Here is a 13,281-nt window from a genome sequence, read left to right as displayed (position 1 = left end):
CCTTGTGCTACCTCAGAATGTAAGCATGCAGTAGAACCTAACTGAGAGAATTAGAGAAGATCAAGGTATTCTGATTATAACCATTCCTGCCCTCACCATGGTCTTTTCTTGGCTGGAAGAAAAGGAGAAAGCACGATTTATATGAGGCAGACAGCAGAGATTTTCCCATATTAGGTCAATAAACAGATTTACTGTCAGCAGATTATCAGCTCCATACATTGCTTTCAACTAGGTAACTGAAAGAATTTAAAGCAAAAATATTGTATATGGTTCATCAGTGTGTCTCAGCACTAGAAGCAGAGATAAAATCACATGTATTTAGATGCTTAGACACACTGATGCACCACGGACATTCTAGGTGAATGAGCCACCAACTTGTAGCAAAAGTATTAACATGTTTTATTCTTCAAAATTTATAATCAACTTTCTCAAAGTTTTTACTTGGGTTTTAGTAGTGGGATGTTTCAACTGTTTAATAAACATCAGAGATTGACTCAGTCTCCTCATTCAAAAGAGTGCAAAATGAATGATAAGTTCTTCGTATTCTGCCCAGGGAAAGTGTGTGGTTTGTGGAAAGAAGTACAGCACTGTAATCCCAGACTGGTAGAATACTGTATATGTGGTTTTAGCATTATGGGGCAGTGGAGGAATGAAACCTTAATCCATTTATAACTAGAAAATGGTTTACAAAAGGTTAAACTTTACTGAATTGTAGTAGTGTGGTCTCCCACTGCCTAAAAGCAAACCATTTTGCAGCTGATGAAGAATTAGCCAGCACTGGTAGTGCAGTGAGAGAGTCTTCCTTCTACCCCAACAACAATTCAGAGATGAAGGGAAAAGACACAAAGAAACCCCCAGCAGGCACAGACCAGGAAATGCCAGCAACAGCATTTACAGAGTTTTGGAATAAAGACATGCACTTGCCATATCCTTCACCTTTGCTTTGAGTTAAAGTAGGAAAATGGCATTCAGCATAATGCCATAAACTTTTGCTTATCTCATATAACAGATGTCCCTATCCCCATGTTACCTATTTTATGTCAGTGGTTAGTCACTAAAACAAAAGGCAACTGTAAGAGTGTCATACATCACACTGTTAATAAAATGACTTGACTGACCCAAGGGATTTGTTGATATTGACATTTCAGTCTCATTTTTCAGATCAGAATACAGCCCCAGTAATTAATGAATTGTGCCAGACTGAAAAATAAAGTGAATAGCATAAAACTGACTAGAACCTTTATTTGCCAGTTATATTCTTATCAGTGTGTGAATCAGAAATTCCATTTTCTTCATGAAAAGAATCACCTTTATTCCCTCCAATTTCTCCTGTGGAATCCTTCCTTCCAACATCAGCATCATCAAAGATTTCTGAAAAGATGTGAAGGCACATTAGTAGTGCATAGAAGTAGCTACATTTGTTTAAATTTAAATAAATTACAAACAGAGTTAAAGTTTTACTACATAAAAACAACTCAAAATTCAGAAGGCAGATAACGTTTAAAAATGTTTCTTAAAAGTTTTTTAACAGAGTATTTTAAAGATACAAGTTATTCAGTAATTGCATATAAATAAAATTTTGGCAACTGCCTTGACTTGGGTAAATAGTTCTATATTAATCAAATAGAAATATATTTTTTCAATATTTTATTAATAATTTATCGTATTATGAAAATAATGAAGAAAAAAATGCCAAAAGTATTCCATTGTATTCTACTTGGGTATAAAAGAATGAGGGTGTGTTTTTTATATGTTTTTTTCTACACTGGAGAAAGTGTTTCACAGCTGTGTTGACCCAGAGCAGTCTGACATTGCCATCAGGAGAGACACAGCCCTGCTTTGCTGACTACTGAGAAGAGTTCCAAGTTACTGTTAGAAACATGAAGCACAATCAAAGAATTTTAATATCTGAATAAGACAATACCATTCTTCTGAAAATCAAATAATTTTACCATGACATGACTTCCCATCTCCTTGCAGATTATTTGGGCATGGACCACAATAGTAAGAACCAAAAGTATTGAAGCAGAATACTCCAGGGAAGCAAGGACTGGATGCACATTCATCTACATCCTCTTGACAATTTTTACCTGTATTGAAATACAGATTTAATTTTTTTTATAATATTGTGGCACTAGACTTTGATGGTCTGTTTATAAAAGTACAATGTAGGCAAGTTCTGAAATTAAAAAAAAAAGTGCAACCAGGCATTTCAGTCCATCTAATAAGAACAGCTGATTAGATTTGCTATTCACATTTTTTCATCTTATATCAAGTATTTTGCTTATTGTAGAATATGGAGAAGGTGGGCTGTGGGGACTACATGCTTATCTGCAGGAGGAATCTCCTGTGTTTTTCTATGTTGCTGAATTTACCTTTGCAGAGGAAAACAATGGAAATTAGCTTTCATAATGAACTAAAATAAACAACCATTAGAGCCATGCAAGAAATACCTTGAAGTATATCACATATCTGTACCACAAGACCATAAAAGTTCTTCATAATATAACAATAAGCTATTTATAATGGAAAATTTAAAAAGAAAATTGTAGACATGAAATTAAAAACTCCTATTTATCATTAAACATGATAAACACATGTAAATAAAGTAGCAATTTACCTTGAAGTTCATGTGGACATTCACAGTAATAGCTGTTTACTCCATCCACACATCTGCCAATACCACACTGGTTAAGTTTACAGTCATCAGTATTCACTTCACAGAGATCACCTTCAAATCCAGCCACACACACACAAAGATATCTTCCACTTCCAGGTGGGAAATTAATGTTTGTCACACATGAGCCATTATTTAGGCAATCACATGATTTTACACTGACCTACAAGACACGCCCAATAAGACAGTTTTCTTTTTTTAAATGAACTAGCAATGAGTTCTATAAATAGATATTTTAAATATCTTATTAGTAGGTGTCATTTTACTGTAATATTCATTACCTCTATTTCTACCTTAGTCGTTGCATTGCAGTCATCTGTCAAAGAAAATGTTAATTTATGGACATTCATTGTCACAGCTTTCCACAAAAGGAGACCTGATGCAGAAAGACTGGCACCTTCTGGACCAGAATCCAATGTGAAATGAATAGCAGAGCCCTCTGGATCTGAAGCCAAAAACTGATATACAAAATCTTCTCCATAAAATGTCTGTAGCATACCCTGAAAAGTTTCAAGCACTGGAGGCTGGTTACCTGTAACAAAGGAGATATTTTCCTCTTCTAAGCAAAAGTCCCAACATACTTACAGAAATTAAAAGGAACATATCTTTCTACTAAAGAAATCCCATGTACTTATTTCTCTTAAATTCTAATGTCATTCAAATGGCACAGGAAAAACACTTGATATTTTCAATACTAGAGAGTGCCTGCTCCAAGCAGGAATCCAGCCACTGTGGCAAAAACCATGAAGAGAGAAGAAGGCATAACCAGTGTCTCAGCTGCTAAACTCTATCCTATTTCTAACATCATCCTCCTTGCAGAAGAGGTTGTGCTCCTTAGTTTCAGAGCGTTGCCTCTGGTTTACATTCTTCTTGCATTTCTGACTGTCAGTATTGAGTTCCAGTCACAACATGGCTGTAACATGGAAATCCCTTGACTCCCTGTCTGCTGGATGAGTTGTGTTTCATTCCTTCCATTCATGTCTCATCCTTTTAGGATAGGTATATATACCTTGGCTTTCAGTACAAGTTCAACTGGGACAAGATTCACCAAGACAGGCACCAGAAGTCCCATTCAGCCAGGACCTTTCCTAATCAAGGCAGAGTCTTGATTTCATGAGTCTTTCACTCAAGAAGACGTGGATGGAATGATTGTATTTGCGATGTTATAGACCTGAGTTGGCAGGACAGGCTGGATGGCTAATATGAAAGCTCCAAGAAACATTCCATTTGATGAAAGGACCAATGTGATATGTATATCCAGACTAAAATCTGAACCAAAAGAGCTACAATAGGTTAGAACTTTGTACTACAGAGAAGGAAAATTAAAAATTTAGACTTAGGTTTTCCCTTCATAATGCAGTTTCTAACTGAACTGGAGTACAACAGCCTTGGATATACTTTCAAGTAGTTAGGCCACATATCTATGCCATCAATGTAAATGATGCACAGATATTAAGTGGCTAATAAATATGACATGTCCTTTAATTCACTTTGTGATCTCCACTTGTGTGTTATCAGAGTAATTTGTTGAAAAATACCTGTTATACCTATATGTTGAAGACAAACATATGTGGGTGTAGCTGTGCTAAATATCAAGACTGCAAAGTGCTAATTAGACTGAAAGCTGTTAATTTTCATTAGTTATTTGTAATGGCTACTGCAGGAGAGTCAGGGAAAGAAAATTTTTAAAAGCCTGACTTTTACATATATGGTCTGGAAACAAAAATATAATTTTCAGAAACTAAGAAATGTCAGATGAAAACCAAGATCAAATGACAAGCTCTAAGTGAAACACTGGCCTAGTTAAAACATCACTATTGCCATAAGTTTAAAAACTTTGCAGACTTTCAACTTCTTGGTATTAAAAAAGAGCTATTTAGAACTTACTTTCAACAACTGACCATGTTAGCTTTGATAAGTCAGGTCTGCACAGTAAGCAAGGGCTGGTTGGATTTGTGTCTCCTTCACCATAACAGAGTCCATCTATGTTGCATGTTTTCTCCTTTTAGAGAAATGAAAATGTGATTCATTAATGTTTTTGGTTATCAAACTGGTTATGAATTTGTAAGTATCAAATAAAATCTAATCATTCAGCACTTCTATTAAACAGCTAAGCTTGTTTTTAAATCTAAACAACTGACAGCAAGTTTGGTTTTATCTGATAATTATATGAAGTGCTTTTGGTTTGATTTTTTACATTTAAAATTGCTTCATCCCAGCTTCTCTTTCTGTGCATTGAAAATCTCTCTTGGAAACAAGAACAGAGCATGGTCTGCTAATTTTTCTAGATTCCTTTTCTGCCTGAAAAAATGCATATTTTCATAATAGAGAGTAGTGAAACACATACCTTTAATGTACATGACCCAGATTCTTGTGGTTCACATGTCTGACAGGCTCCATCATATAATACCATTGTTTTAGAGTTGCTATAAACAAATCCATCATTAGAAATCTGCAAGGTGAACAGTAAAAATGGATTAACTGATACAGGTATCAGTATATCACTCACGTGTTCTGCCAGCATGAGCTTCCACTCATTAATAGACACCCACATGCAGGTTTAAAATCTCACAACAGCCATAAGAAATCTAACCAAACCTGCCAATGACTCTAGGCAGATTTTGACCAACCACATGTAGGTGTCTGCTTTAAGGTAAATTGAATTGTGTGTGGGCTCTATTGATCTTATTGACTCCATCTGTAGGAGAGCTCAGATATCTGCTCACACAGGGATGTACATATGGCTGAGCTCAACTCAATTCTACCAAAGATGGATCCAAGGTCATTTGAAATACTCTAAGGTAACTACCTGGCCTTTAACTTCTACTCTTGAAGAATGTGTGTCTCTGCAGGACCAAGGTTGTGTCTACCAGTCTCCTTGCAGGAGAACACAGCCAAATGACACTCGATGCTTAAGCTTAGGTGACAAACTGAGACCCCCAAGTTAAGCAAGCTGACTTCTCCCTTTAGTACCATTAAATAAAGGACAATATCTACATGATGTGTTTCATCTTAATAGGAATATTTGTAAGCGAATATTTGAAATTTCTGAGAGTACCTTTATTTGCCATCTGGCAATGGGTTTATCATCAACCACCTCCATGACATCAGACTGCTGGCCATCATTTGGTAACTGGCAGTCGACAGTCCTGGCATTTTGGAAGGCAGCTGGCATAGTTAGAGGTTCTCCAGGAATCCATTGTCTATCACTATACTGAATGTTAAGACAGAAGATTTTTTTTCACTGAAATACGTCACGAAAACGTTTTTATCAGAGAAGAACTCCATGTGTATTGCACAGCATTTGAACAAGTCTAATGTGTCTGGATTAGAATTCAGTGGCAAATATTAAATGACAGTACTTGCACATGCAGATTTTTACCTAAGCCAGCTACTGTGGAAGAACAGGCAGAGAAGTCTTTCGTGCACGGCCCTTTGGCACTGCATTGCCAAGGACAAACAGTCCTTCCAGCTGGAAAGTAACAGGAGGGTGAAGCAGTGGGTGGTCCTCAAACACCACTGGTCTGATGTGAAAGTGCCTCTGTTCCCCTCCATCTCTGCTCCCACGCAAGGACAGGCTTTAGTCAAAGGAACAGATGAGGGTTTCGGCAGGGCTCAGGAATCATTCTGGGTGCTGGGACAATGCTGGCAGTTAGCCATTTAGCCCTTGTACAAGCCAACAGCTTGTTCAATAGTACAAGATGCCATCGACCTGCAGACTTTTCTTCTAAACTGCAGTGAGGACAAGGCATCCAAGGGTCCATCTTGAGAGTTCAAGGTAACAGAATAAGGGTGATAATACCATTCGACTGAAGCATTGATGTGGAAGTAGGGATAAGCATATGGAAAATAAATAAAATGAGATGGAAGTAAGAATTCAGGCAGACTAAGAACCAAGAGAACAGCAAGTAAAAAGAATTTTGAGCTTGACTAGTTTTTACTGAGCTGGCATATTTTTTTAGTTACTGGAGTCAATCAAGACATTTATTCAATCCCAATCCTCGCATGGAGAGTCATCTGCTGTATAGGCCTTGCCTGGTTTTTTTTTCAGACAAAAAAATAAACACTTTTCTAAATAGATGTATGTGCTACTTCTGTTCCTACCAAACATTTTTTTCTTTCACCCTATACTCAGTTAAGGAATTCACAGGAAGGGTAAGTATAAAAGGTAAGTATTTCTAAATATGTAATTTTGAGTGCATTTAGTACTGTAACCGTTGAAATGTGATACAGTCTAATTCTTCAGAGAGGTTTTGTTACTAGCTGGAGGCAAATGAAGATAATTTTTACAGAAACAGTTTAACCTTGCAAAAATCAATTAAAAGGCCTTCAGATCTGTAAGCATTCCAGCTCATAAGGTTCACAGAAATTGAAGTTCAATGTAAAACAGAAGGAAGTAAAACTGTAGTTTTGTTTTGCAGAGATTAAACATACTCTCATCCTTTACATTTAAATTCTGTATCCCTATAATCATAGGTTCCTGGCCATTTCCCATCCAAATGTCTTGTAAATTGCTTATATATTTGCCTTGAAAAATTTTTTTAAGAGTGAGCAACAACAGTCTCTCTACACAAATTCCCCTTAAGTTTACAGTGAGACATTTTTTAATTTCCTGTTCAAACCTGACCCATATCATTAAATATCCATGGCATTCTACCTCAGGGAAATGGACAACATATCAAAAACACCTTTATCTTTTCTAATAGATTTATTATGTTTATAAAAGACTATTTCAACCATTAGATTTGAGACAGAAATCTAGTAATGGCTTTAACCTTGCTGTCCTTTTTCAAAGAAGTGGTACTTCAATTCCTCTCCATAAGCACTTAAAAATACGGTGATGTACTGGTTGTTACTAATAAGGCTGCCCTTGCCCTTTTCTGAGGGATAACTGCTGTATTCTGTTATCTCCCTCCCAGCTGCTGAACATTCCCATTATGTTTTGTATTTTTCTTATCATGGAGGAAATGGCAATCTTGCAAAGTTTTGAGTGTTTGCTGCAAAGTGCTGAGTGCCTTTGCTTTTAGCTTCCACTAAAGCATTGGGTTGTAGGCACATCAATGAATAATATGTTTGACACTTTGTCCCTTGTTCTCTAAGAAGTTTAAAATGTAATTGTCACTATTCAGGGAGACCTACTTGCAATTTGATGATTTCACATTTCAGGTTCAATGAGTCCCTGAAGCCACGTCCAAAAGCTCTCACTGATGTGCAGTCATACTGCCGAATATCGCACAGCCCAGCATTCTCCAGCTCTGTAATTTCTGGAGCCTGGTCTTGGAAGCAGAGATTAGACAATAAATGCTACTATGAGAACTCATTCATATGCATTCACATTATGCAATATGTTTATTTTTCTATCCAACCATGAAAACTATGTAAACAACAAAATCTGGACCCAGCTGAAGGGAAGCATAAACAGAAAGATTTTACATTGTTAAACTGAATCTTAAATTTAAAGCTAGGCTTCTGTCTTCTCTTACAACCTCAGTATTATGAAGCAGAGGAAATTCAGCTGATAGCAAACACTTGTGAATGCATGTTTTGCTTTCTCACCTATGGTTCTTTACATCACACTTCCAGATTAAAATTGAAATGAAACTAAGGCCTTATAAATAGAACTGGAAAGGAAACAGTTATGCAATAATTTATGCAGGGATTTTTTTTTATTACAAACTAAACAAAAATCTCAGATGGAAGTTATTTCAGGAAATAAATTGACTCAAACCCAGTTTTTATGAAGTAAAACCAGCTTATTTTATTCCTCTTGATGTCAAATATTTCTTATTATTCTATTCCCTCTTTCTCTATCTGCTTTTAAATAAGTCACTAAAACAAGAACACCATTGCAAACCAAAATAGAACAGGTTTTATTTTGGAAGAGTTTTGACTTTTGTAGTACTGTTCATATTTTTCCAGCATTATTGTTTAACTGAATTTTTAGTGAATATCTTACCTACTGAAAATGAAAAAAAACCTGCCCAGCACTATTTCCTATACCTCTTTTTTCTTCACCATCATTTCTGCTCCCATCCCATCTAACAGCTTAGAGAGACGTAACATCACCAAAGACAAAAACATCCCACTTAGAGTTAACAAACAGGATCACATAAACTGTAAAAATCCAGGGGAGGGATGGATGTGGAGTATTTTCCCTGGAGAACACAGCAAGTGGAAACATTGCCAGTCTCTTGGGGCTACACTCTGCATTGCAAACTGACTTTTAAAATCTGGCATATTAGAAACCAAGATCATGTTTTGTCCTTGAAAACAAGAAGGTTGAATGGAAAATAATTATAGCTGTAGTAAACTGGAACTAAATAACTGAGAACCCTTGTCCGTGTATAAAAGCAGGAGAGAAAGGCAGCAAAACAAATACACTTTTCACAAACACAAACACAGAGCATTATTGAAGCAAATCTCATTTTCCCCCCACTTACCAGACAGTATTCTGCAGTCATATGAGCTGTAGCCTTGAAAACATGCACAGCCCCATTCTGTACATTCCCCATTACCACTGCAGAGACTGGGACACTTTAAAGCAGTAAGTAGGCTCTCAACCGACTCTTCAAGTTCCTGTGGGTTGTAATTTATTTCTTCTAAAATTCTTTTCTCACATTCATTCTCCAACAGAGCTAAGGAAGCTTCTGCCCAACCGAGGTCATCTTTCAGCAGCAAATCTTTAACACACATATCGATGGCATCGCCTGTTCGCCGGCCAAGGAGGGCACCACAAGATCTTCCTATGCTAGAATTAGCTACTGCCTGCTGGCACAGGAACAAAGCACTAGATTCAGTGAGGCCTGAAGGTGTGGGCCAAGAAGGAAGGAACTTTTGGTCTGTGTCAGTAGCATGGTCCTCTGGGAAAAAATAACTGTATCCCTCTAAATCTGTTTGGCTGAGACTTTGGAAGAGGAATACCGGATGGTATTCATAATAATTTTGGCGCTTCCCTCTACTTGTAGCAGATTGACTTTTGTGAATATGACTGCTGTAATGGTGTGAATTTCTCCTAATGTCTAAGCTTGAACTTCCTTCTCTTTCTGTACCAGTATTTCCCACTGAGGTGGCAGAGAGACGCGAGTTTATTAGTGATGTTTTGTGAAGTTTGGTTTGATTATTCTGCCTCTGCAGAAGTGTAGATGAATCCATTTCATGTGTAGATGAACGTTTCTTTAAGCCTCTGACAAGATCAGCAGGACCAAGATATTCATCAGTGACATCCAGTCCTGGTATCAAAGAAAGAAATCTACCATTTTCACTTTCTTTACAAGGCAGAGGAAGTTCTGACCGAGTAACCACCTCCAGTTTGTTCACTGGTTGATATAATCTGGCATCTTCAAGTGCACAGTCACAGAAGACAATTTTCCTAGAAGATGTTAAAGAAGCAGGTGTCTTGTCAAACAAGCTCTCTCCTGGTAAAATTCTAGCGAGGAAAGAAAAAGGTGAAACTGTATCATCTGAACTATTTTCTTTATGTTACTAAAGTATTAACTTTTTTTTGTTCTTTGTTGTTTCATACATACATAACATAATGTTATATATATAACGTTATATATAATATGTATGCTGTAAAGACAGCATGTCTGCAGCACACAGCTATAACACAAAACCTCAAGAGTAACTAATGAAAGAATTGAGATGAGTGGATGTTTTCTGTACACCCTGATACTTTGTTCTAAACCTAATCAAAACAATCTTACATCATAGTACTTGAACACTTATTTGGCAATTCAGTTTCAATTTTCTCTTAAACTAATTATGGAATGCAATGATGACATTATAACATCAACTTTAAAACTTAAGGAGATTTTTTTTATTATTTTGACAAGTTTTTAAGACTGTGAAGGAAAGGTAGAAGCAAAAATGATGACATTTGATTTATCAACAGAAGCATTTTGTTACCTCCATTCCTTAATAAAAGAAAAAGGAACATTAGCATGGTTTGGGATTTCCATGCCACTGGCAGTGTGATAGTCATTCTCTGCATTTCCATCAAAGGTGCCACATAGTCCCACTGTATGTCTGTAATCTGAACTGGGTGCCCTAAGTGTTATGCTCATTCCCCATTCACTCACATCAGCACGAACGAAAGCTCCAGAAGAAAACAAAACCTAAAAAGAGATTGAAGATAGACTCATGAGAAACGTTTTTTATTTCACCTGTTCTGTAAGCAATTATTTACCACTTACTGTTACTTTTCTTCCTTGATAGGACTCAGTGATTCTGACATTGCTTCCTGTTGTGTCTCTATTTATTACAGATAAGTGTGGCTGTGATTCATGGAGCTGACCACTGCACATGTCAAATGCAATTATATCACTTCCTTCCTTAGCAACAAAGCCACAGTTGCAGGATGCTGGGTAGTGAAGACTTCCACAGTCCCACTGGCGAACATGAACTTCAAAATCTCGAGATGTACTCTTGTAGAGAACAAATGTTCCTGTTTTAAAATTGTCATAGACTCTGGAATCAAAAGAATAGCACATGATATCACTTTGGTTATGAAATAACTGTACCACTACAGCTCAACAACTTTATTTTCAAACAGATTTCTAACATTTGGTGAAAATATTGATAGGGAAACTCATTCTGCCAAGTCAGAAAAAACAGTACAGCCCACAGAGCAAAACACAGCTTTATCCTGAGCAAACACCATCATATCTTCCTCTGAGCAGCCTTAAATCAAAAAACAAAACAAAACAAAACAAAACCACTAAAAAGGAAGAGCAGCGTTAAATCAAAAAACAAAACAAAACAAAACAAAAACACCAAAAAAAAAACCCACCTTATTTTTACAGCAGAAAAGAAGGATCATGAGTAGAATATATGTAGACAATGGCAGTGAATAGAAACAAAAGCATGAAGATACTGCCATTCCTTGATTTTTTTTAACAGTGCATATGGAGGGTACTTCTCAACCTTTGTGTTTTTACAACAGTACACCTCTGCAGCAAGAGCAATAAGATGCATAGCAGTGTGCATGTGGGGGCAGCTGCTGAAAACTGCACAAGTACCCTTGACAAAACGATTTAGAAAGTCACATCCTTTTAAAAAGGTCTGCTTTATTAAGATGGAGATGGGGAGTGCTTATTCCCAATGATCATTTAAGATGAAAACCATAAATAGCAACTTGCTTTTTTTCCTTAGGGTTAGCCATCTGTCCCCTGAAGCAAGGTTAAAATAGCCAATTTAATGATTCAGCAGCAAGGAAAAAAAAAAAAGAAAAAAGAGAAAGAAAACCCCCAAACTTTTGCTGTAAGTTTAATAGCCTCTTGGCTACAAATGGCATTTGATAGTTGATTGTAGACTGGCAATTTGCTTTGTGTATAATGGGCCAGCAGGCAAATTGCAGATGGCTGCACTACTGGGACTGCATCGGACTGTCCATAATTCAGTACATAATTTGTTTCCTCCGTTTGTAGAATAAAATAATTTATCCTTAAAAAGAAAGGTCTTTCCGTGCAGCATCATGCTTCCAGATAGATCACATTGCAGTGAAACACTGTTTCATGAGAAAGCTTGATCACAATGCATTCATGGTTACTATGCCCAGTCAAGACATCTAAAATTTCCACTGAAGGAGAAACTGCAAGATCAGGATAACCCCACTGACTTTATTAGTAGCAGTAGTCAAACTTCTATCACAGAACCCATCACAACTTTTATTTCTCCTTCTGTTATCATGTGTGGGCTGAACATCCTTATTTGGAGGCAACATATCCTCCTCTTCTCACCCAGCCACTTGAAGAAATGTGTTCCTACTGAACAAAGAATGTAAAACTCTCAGGTGTAGAGCTTGTGTTTGTTCAGACATCTTTTGTGAATTGGAAACATCTTGAAAGAAAGAAGCACACCAAAAACAGCTGTGGCCAAGAAAGCTGTTTTCACTTCAAAATCCTTTTTGGCCAGTGACATGCAAGTGACAGCAGTATGTAAATGACTTTCAATGCCACTAACAAACACAGCAAAATACTACACAGACAGCAGACAGCTTCCAGTAATTCATCCTTACAAGGATTCAGATACTGACACACAGAAAGAGGGAAAGTATGCTTTTGTTTGGAAACACCTCTGCATGAAAAGTTTTGTCTAATCAATCATTTTATCATGGTTCATATTTAATATACAAACATTTTTATCTTTCATAGTCAACAGGCTGCACAGCTACCACTCCTCTTGTCCATTTGCTTCATTCTCTTGCCACAACCCCAAAACTTGCCTTTAGAAATGCAAATATTACAAACCTCATCATGTCTGGCAAGCTTTTACCAACTAAAGCACATTTATCCTTATTGTCACAAAAAAAAAAGTAAAACAGTATAATTGCAGAAAACTACAGCTGACTTGTATCACCAGCACAGATGTAGAATAAATATAGAAATAATTAAAGAAATAAAACACACACCCCAAAACCCACCCACAAAAAATCCCAACACACTTAAAATTAAGAGCAGCAAGCCAATAATTACCTTCCATCAAATGTAATTACATGAGGGTCAGTAAATGAGTAGCAGTAGGCAGTGGGTAGGTCCCTAACTGTAATCTTCAAAACAAAGAAACAAATTGTAAAACATGTCAGATTAGGAAATAAATGGACTCAG

The 13,281-nt window shown here is 36.7% G+C and overlaps 1 protein-coding gene across 3 annotated transcripts in view; it reads right to left on the bottom strand.

The window, feature by feature from the left end:
- Positions 1 to 13,281, bottom strand: part of VWDE (von Willebrand factor D and EGF domains) — a 31,961-nt gene that overhangs the window by 9,603 nt on the left and 9,077 nt on the right. For all 3 annotated transcript variants that reach the window (XM_019285848.3, XM_010399105.4, XM_019285847.3), the window contains exons 8-19: positions 13,150 to 13,223; positions 10,870 to 11,143; positions 10,583 to 10,791; positions 9,118 to 10,103; positions 7,817 to 7,953; positions 5,736 to 5,891; positions 5,025 to 5,129; positions 4,565 to 4,679; positions 2,959 to 3,209; positions 2,621 to 2,840; positions 1,953 to 2,090; positions 1,309 to 1,371 (exon numbers count right to left, since the gene is read on the bottom strand). In XM_019285848.3, coding sequence (XP_019141393.3) covers positions 1,309 to 1,371; positions 1,953 to 2,090; positions 2,621 to 2,840; positions 2,959 to 3,209; positions 4,565 to 4,679; positions 5,025 to 5,129; positions 5,736 to 5,891; positions 7,817 to 7,953; positions 9,118 to 10,103; positions 10,583 to 10,791; positions 10,870 to 11,143; positions 13,150 to 13,223 — 2,728 coding nt within the window. The remainder of the gene's footprint in view (positions 1 to 1,308; positions 1,372 to 1,952; positions 2,091 to 2,620; positions 2,841 to 2,958; positions 3,210 to 4,564; positions 4,680 to 5,024; positions 5,130 to 5,735; positions 5,892 to 7,816; positions 7,954 to 9,117; positions 10,104 to 10,582; positions 10,792 to 10,869; positions 11,144 to 13,149; positions 13,224 to 13,281) is intronic.

The sequence above is a fragment of the Corvus cornix genome, chromosome 2 (assembly GCF_000738735.6).
Source record: "Corvus cornix cornix isolate S_Up_H32 chromosome 2, ASM73873v5, whole genome shotgun sequence".
In the NCBI taxonomy this organism is placed as follows: Eukaryota; Metazoa; Chordata; class Aves; order Passeriformes; family Corvidae; genus Corvus; species Corvus cornix.
This window is presented reverse-complemented; position numbering and strand designations above follow the sequence as displayed.